The sequence below is a fragment of the Sceloporus undulatus genome, chromosome 4 (genome assembly GCF_019175285.1).
Source record: "Sceloporus undulatus isolate JIND9_A2432 ecotype Alabama chromosome 4, SceUnd_v1.1, whole genome shotgun sequence".
Taxonomy (NCBI): Eukaryota; Metazoa; Chordata; class Lepidosauria; order Squamata; family Phrynosomatidae; genus Sceloporus; species Sceloporus undulatus.
Genome location: NC_056525.1, coordinates 46294914 through 46302584, shown reverse-complemented (window position 1 = coordinate 46302584; position 7671 = coordinate 46294914). Strand labels below are relative to the sequence as shown.

The window sequence follows — 7671 nt, the reverse complement described above, 5'->3', positions numbered from 1 at the left end:
CCATGCACATTTATCATGCATATAATTCTTATTGATATCTATGAGAATTACTTCATACATGCATAAATCCTACCAAATATTTGAACAGTCAAGATTATTAATGCAAGCCACAATGATAAAAAAATGCAATTCTCTGCACAATATTTTATTCTTGTGTACACTATTTTTTAATACCGCACTGTTGTGTGTGCTCTTCTACTGCAGCCTTCAGAAAACAAAAGATAAAACAAGTCATTCATATAGAATGGCATTTGCAAGGATTTCTGCTCCACAGAAATGACAAAGCTGTTCTCCTCCTGTCAGATGTGTAGAAGCCAAGAAAACCAGGACATGAAAGATGTAAGTAGACCATTGTCTGTTCTGAACAGAAATAGGGTGGGCCACTTTATAAATTAACATGGCAAACTGATTTTCTATGGAATCCTGTCTCTGGAATGCCACAACAGATCAAGTTCCCTACTTACGCAGGAGATAAACAGAAGACATAAAATTATGTACAGTATTCATTTCTGAAAAACAATGAATTTGGCTGATCATCATGGACTGAAAAACCCATAGCGAATAATGGGAGGATGGGGCAGAGGATTACCTTAGTCCCTTCTTCGGTAATGTATTCCGGTCACGGTTAGAGCTGTAGAGAAGAAAGTGAATAACAGTATTTGTTAAGTATATGCCTGCATACAACTGTGGTTCCTAGTAGAAGAGAAAGTAGTTATGAAGATTGGGAATGCAAAGCATACTCAAATGAGAATCCTGGAGCATTTCTACCAGTGGTGTCATTAGAATTTGCCACATTTCCAGATTTTTAAAAAAGTAGTTTTTTGGTGGTATTGTGAGAAATTAATCATAGGGATTAGTAATTGCTTTATTAAAGATGTGGGGATCTTGGGTCTTCCACATGTTTTGGACTTCAAGTCCCAGAAATCCTAACCAGTATGGCTAATAAAATGGGATTGTGAGAGATGAAGTGTCATAAAGACCCTGCTTTATGAAGAACTCATTTCTAAATTTTTCTAAGAACTTAGGGGACATTCCATCACGTAAAAAGCTATCCCATTCCCACTCTTCTACCTCTCTAGATGTGTGATTCTGGGGCTTCCCATCCAGGCCATCTCACTGGGCTCCTCTTCAGCAGCAACAGGTGGGGTAGGAGAAGCAGTAGGAGCTGTCGTATTGCCTGCTGAGAAGGCACTGTGTAGGCTCATAGGCATCTGTAAGGATTCCATGCTCCTATGTAAGCCTGAAAGCTTTGGGTACATGCGAGTTTCCTTGGGGATGCTGAAGCCACCCATGAGCTCCAGGCCCTGGGAAAAGCTAGCAGAGTTAATATTAAGGACTGGAGCGGGGCTTGGAGTGAAGCACGATGTAAGGTGGCTGCCCACATTCACTGAAGCTGGATGTGCCTCCTGCAGTTTGCCACCTTGCATCTGGTGGAGTTCGCTTGAAGAAGGAAGGTCCAGGCTGTTGGAGTTCACCTTGTCCAAGTTGGCCAAAGAAGGGGCTTTTACATAGCTTTTGGCAGCTGACCTGCAAGGCAGCAGCAGAGTATCAGGACACAGCTATGAGCACAGGATTTTGCATGACTGAGGCCACATCATTCATTGTTAAATATAAATTGCAGCAGCAAAAACAAAACTTTGACTTAAGACCTGTAGAATTTTGAGAACAAGTTCTTTCATTTTAAGAAGAGCTTGTTTCTACTAATTCTGATCAGGAAACTGGAGGGAGTGGATCGTATAGATGTTTACCCATACCAGCATGAATACACCTTTCTGTGACAATCAGGAGGCAGTGAAACCATTCCAACTATAAGAAAATCCTATATAGAGTGGGAAGTGAAGTCTGAATAACCCAGCAGAACTTTGGTATCTCAACAAACTATGCTCATAATACCCACTTTCACCCATTTGGGACTCAGCATGTCAAATCCAAAGGTCTGGCCCAGAACTACTACTACTACTACTACTACTACTACTACTACTACTACTACTATTTATAGCCCTCCTCTCCCCGGATGATTGGGGGGGGGGGGGTTTACAATCAAAAATAAAACATAGTAAAATACTAACACAATCCCTAACCCACAATTTAAAATACAACAGCATAAAATCAGTTATTAAAATCGCAATAAAAATTACAATAAATTTTATCCTCATTACAATGAGGAGGCTTACGGGAGAGTCAAGAAGGCATAGTTGTAGGACAGTGCAGAGAGCCCATGTATTAGTCTGGGAATGCCTGCCAGAAGAGATCCATCTTGATGGCTTTTTTAAAGGCCTCAAGAGATGTTATGTGACGGATCTCCTCCAGTAGGTCATTCCAAAGTTTAGGAGCAGTCGATGAGAAGGTCCTCTGGGTAGCCACAGCAAGTCAGCTCTTCTTAGTCTGTAGTAAATTTGTCACAGAGGACCTGAGTGTGTGGGGTGGATTGTATGGAAGGTCATGTAGGGTTTTAAAGGTGATTATCAACACCTTGTACTGTGCCAAGAAACTAATTGGCAGCCAGCGTAAAGATTTCAGAACTGGAGTTATATGGTCGCCTCTTGATTTTCCGGTGACCAACCTGGCTGCCATGTTTTGGATTAACTTAGGTACAAGGGTAGCCCCATGTAGAGCACACTGCAGTCCAATCGAGAGGTTACCAGAGTGTGTACTATTGTTTCTAGGTCACCCGGTGCCAAGTAGGGTCGTAGTTGGCGTATCAGCCGAAGCTGATAACAAGCGCTCCTGGACATCGCATCTATCTGAGCTGTCAACTGAAGCGACGAGTCCAGGAGTACTCCCAAACTATGAACACAGTCCTTTGGGGGAAGTGTGACCCTGTCTAGGACCGGTGAACATATCCCCGGTTTTGAGGTTCCCGTAGCAAGTACCTCTGTCTTATCTGGATTCAACTTTAGTTGGTATTCCCTCATCCAGACCATTACTGCCTTAAGACATTAATTGAGAGATGCCATTCTTAGTCACTGCTGCAGCATGAGACACAGAGAAATATATTTGGGTATCATCAGTGTACTGATAACACCCCGCCCCATGTCTCCAGATGATCTCACCCAGTGACTTCATGTAAACGTTAAACAGAATTGGGGACAGAATTGCTCCTTGAGGGACACCCGATTTGGTCGAATAATTGTCCCCAAGCATCACCATCTGGAACCTTCCCGAGAGGTAGGACCTGAACCACTGCAATGCAACGTCTCCTATACCTAACTCTCTCAGGCATTCCAGAAGCATACCGTGGTCAATGGTATCGAAGGCCGCTGAGAAGTCCAAGAGCACTAACCCAACTGTACCTTTCCACCCCTAATCTCTTGCCAGAGCTAGTGCAGCAAGTGTCATCCTGTTTAACAGTTGTCTCCCACTGGATGCACCATCGGCATCTGAAGCTCAATATGTCCAAGACCGAGCTTCTTGTTTTCCCTCCTAAGCCTACTCCTTTTCTATTTCTGTCAATAACGTCTCTTTCCAGCCGGTCCAGGAAGCCCGCAGTCTTGGTTTCATATTTGACTCCTCTTTGTCATTTATCCCTCAGATCCAGACTACAGCCAAAATCTGTAGATTTTTTCTCTATAATATCGCCAAAATTCGTCCATATCTTTCAGCTTCTACCGCAAAGACACTGGTCCATGCCCTAGTGGTCTCACGACTAGACTACTGTAATCTCCTCTTGGCAGGGCTTCCCTTCTCTCATCTCCACCCATTAATTTCTGTTCAGCATTCAGCTGCACGCATTATTTCACTCGCTCGCCGTTATGATCATGTCTCCCCTCTGTTGTCCTCCCTTCACTGGCTCCCTTTTCCTTTCCGCATCAGGTACAAACTTTTGCTACTCACTTTTAAAGCCCTGCATGGGCTGGCCCCTCTTTATTTAACCGATCTTCTCTCTCCCTACATCCCTACTCGCACTCTCCGCTCTGGTAGCCAAAGTCTCCTCTCTCAACCCAGGATCTCCTCTGCCCCATCCCGGATCCATCCCTTCTCTCTTGCTGCCCCTCATTCCTGGAACCTTCTTCCTCTGCATGCACGGCTCATCACTTCCCTAACCAGCTTTAAGGCTGAGCTGAAAACCATATTGTTTAGGGAAGCGTTCTCAGGGAATTTGTGGTTATCATCTGGCTGTCTGATAATATTTGATGTGATGTGATTTGTTTTATATTTGATGTTTTTAATTTGTTTTTTTTTTCTTTTCTATATGGTAATTTTATCTATTCCTCTTTTAATTGTTATTATCTTAGAATGTACGCCTTGGGCAGGCTTTTATATACTCTTTAATTTTACCGACTTTGTACAGCGCTGTGTATAATTACAGCGCTTTAGAAATAAAGTTTAATAATAATAATAATAATAACAGGGTCACACTTCCCCTGCCCATGCCCAGACTAACAGTTTATATTTGAAGCCTTTTATGATTATATCAAGAAGTCTCTCTATGTGGCGATCACTATGTTGTCCCAAAAAGTCATCCCACTGCAGTGAAGATTCAAGGGCAGCTTTGATGTATTTTACTCCACTAACTGATAAATTTGAAACATTAGCAACTAGGGTTCAGAGCTATATTTGCATAGAAAAGTTGTTTGTAATGATTCTATATATACAGTGTGCCCATGTTATATGCGGGCGCGCTTTACGTGGCTTTCAGCATACTCTGAAAGTTGCGCGGGGAGGAAGGGGCGGTGTGTCCCATAGGGACAAATGGGGCACACACCTGTGGTGTACGTGCGCCACCACATCGCCGCATGCATGAGCCCCATTCATTTAAATGGGGCTCGAGCATAGGCACACTGTATATCATGCCCTGTCAGTCATAGGCTATGGATTTAGATATTATTCCCTCAGCACAACTGAAATTATGGAAGGGACAACACACTAACATCCATTTCTTAAAACAAAGCTCTGCTTGATACCTAGGCTAGAGCATATTTCACTTTCTTCTTACCATCAACTGGGATTTTCAATTGGCTCTGTCTTCCTCTAAATTGCTTTTAAAGGTCTTACTCATCTTCTTCTCTTGCTGTTAACAAGGTCATTTTGTTTTATCAAGTAATAAATTGTTGTTGTTATGCATCCTTTATTTACTTTTTATTAAACTGGTACTATTTTTCTTCACTAGAAATATATTACTGTTGCTGTTTCATTATTATTAACTGCTGACTTTTCCCTTGACAAGGACTCATAGTAGGTTAGAAAGGTTGAAACAGATTCAGTTTTCGAATTCATATTATACACAAATTAAAAATATAAGTAAATTAGCAACAGGATTAAAAGCAATTAAAAACAAGCCCATTACAGAGAAGACAACACACAAACAGTATAGCACATGCTGAAAGAAACTTTTCATCCTAAGCAATCAGCCATCAAACACCTGCCAAAACAAAAAAGCCTTCACCTACTTATGAAAAGATAGCAGGGAGGGTGCCAGTCTAGCCTCTCTAGGAAGGGAGAGCCTGGGAGCAGCTACCAAGAAGACTCTCCCATATTTTCTTACCACATGCACCTGAAAGTAGTATTATTTTTGTTTTGCTTCACTGTGGATTGCCTTGAGCATATTTTAAAATACACAATAAATCAAGGGACTGAGTGACTGCTTGATCAAGAATCAGTCAGAAGGTCTGACTTGTACTGACCATGGTTTCTGTCTGGTGCCAAGGCAAAATGTGTCTAAGCTTTGAAGGCCTGATTTGTTACTTTACATGTACATTGTTTTAACTCTTTTATTTAGTTGCTTCAACTTGTTTAACATTTTTAATTTGTTTGAATTATTACTTTGAACTGTTTAAATTGTTTACAATTGTACACTGCCCTGACATCCCCTAACATAAGGTAGGTTGTAAATATTTTAATTCAGTGGTTCTCAAACGGTGGGGTGGGACCTGCATGGGGGTGCAAGAGCTGCCTATCCCACCATTTGGGGAGTGTGAGATTTGGAGGTCTGATCTCTACTCCGCCTGTTCTCAGACTTTTTTATGTGGAAAATTTACGTGTGTTGAGTTAAATATTGAATTTACTTAAATAAAATTGTTCCCATACGAATGGTGTTATTACCTTATAAAATGTTTAAAATATAAAATTCTTGAGAAACCCCCATTTCCTACCTGAGTGGGGTCGGTGGCAGCTCAGCCATTTTGGCAGGGATCTGGTGGCCACCTTGAGCCTTTGGAGTGCTTTCCGGAGAGCCAATACTCTTGAGTGAGACACAGTCAGAGTCTAGTGCCACAGCTTTGGCTTTGGCTTTCTCTTTCTCTCTGTCCGTTTGATTCACTGGCACAGGCGTGCTTCGACCTGTGCCAATTTTAGAGGGCTCCTTGAGTCGCGAGACAGAGATCCCCCCTTTGGTGCTGAGGAGGCTGGGGTCAATGCTACTGCTGACAGGCCGTGGACCACTACGCCCACCAGTCACACTCATGGAGCTAGATTTGGCTGGGCGTGGCAGGCTCCGGTATTGAATATTGGTGCGGGCCCCAGGGGCCATAAAACCAGGTTCCGCAGCATTTGAAACATCCAGGCTAGTTTTCCTGCCATTGACTGGCTTGACAGGGATATTTGAATTCTTCTGGATCTTGCCAAGTGTGGCTGACCCACCAGATTGCATCACTGTGGCAGTGCCAGTTGCAGGAGGTGGCTTTTTGTTGTACCCAAAGGAACCAGAAGTGGTATTTCGTGTGAGCCCAGATGGAGGCTTCTTGGCATCTGAAATCCGATCTCTGCCAGCATCAGAAGAAGAGCGCTGCAGGCCAGCATTCTTTACAGACAACTTGTTCTTGTCTGTTGCTTTTGCCTCAGGTTTACCTGAAAGAGAATAAAAAAAGAATCAGTCAGGAAAAAAAAAAGGAGACTGTTAAAACAAGAGGCCATTTCTGCAGCCAACTTCAAATGGTATTTTTCCTACTGCTGATATGCTGATGAAGCTACAGGAAGTCTTCATAAGGGGCCAATGGGGCTCCTAGGTTGATGTCTGTATGTGGATCTCCTTATGCTCTACTGTACTTATTTTTCTTTTCCTTAGTGAATTTATTCCAAATATTAGACTAAGTTAAAATTATACAAAGCAAGAAGCAAGAGCAAGAAAACAGCATACTTTTTGATTTCCCCCTGCTACCAAAGAGAAAAAGAGAGACTTCTCTATGCCAGTTACTCCACTGTAATTGCCAAACTCTTTCCTGTCTGGTGGGAAAGGTAGATTAGACTCAAAACCAATCTTTCAATCTTCCACCTTTCATGCTCAAGATAGAACCCAACTTCTTTCTCTGAACTCCAACAGGAACTAACAAATGGAAGTAATTATGCAAAAATCTCAGGGAGGGGGGTGCAAGAAAATACATACACTACTGGTGAGTTTCATTTGCTAAGCACAAAGGATAATCTTCCATAGGCATTAGTGGCCACAGACGTCAACACTCAATTTTTATTTGATGGAGCAAATGTAATTCTAACCAGGTAGAGGGCTGGAGAACATGTGTCTGTCCAGATATTTTTTGACTAACTCCTATCAGTCCCAACAAACAGTAGCAATGAAGATGATGTTTGGGAAAGCAGTCCATCAACATGGAGAAGGCCACAGGTTCCCCAGCTTCAAGCTAGCATAAAGCAGGGGTAGGCAACCTTTTTGAGCCGGGGGCCGGGTTGCTGTCCCTCAGACAACTGGGGGGGGCCGAAGCCAAAAAATAAATAATT

At 42.5% G+C, this 7671-nt stretch overlaps 1 protein-coding gene across 11 annotated transcripts in view; it reads right to left on the bottom strand.

Moving 5' to 3' along the window:
• Positions 1–7671, bottom strand: part of NAV1 (neuron navigator 1) — a 416170-nt gene that overhangs the window by 54509 nt on the left and 353990 nt on the right. For all 11 annotated transcript variants that reach the window (XM_042462102.1, XM_042462105.1, XM_042462106.1 and 8 more), the window contains 3 exons: positions 6093–6786; positions 1072–1527; positions 590–631 (listed from right to left, as the gene is read on the bottom strand). In XM_042462102.1, the coding sequence (XP_042318036.1) occupies positions 590–631; positions 1072–1527; positions 6093–6786 (1192 nt within the window). The remainder of the gene's footprint in view (positions 1–589; positions 632–1071; positions 1528–6092; positions 6787–7671) is intronic.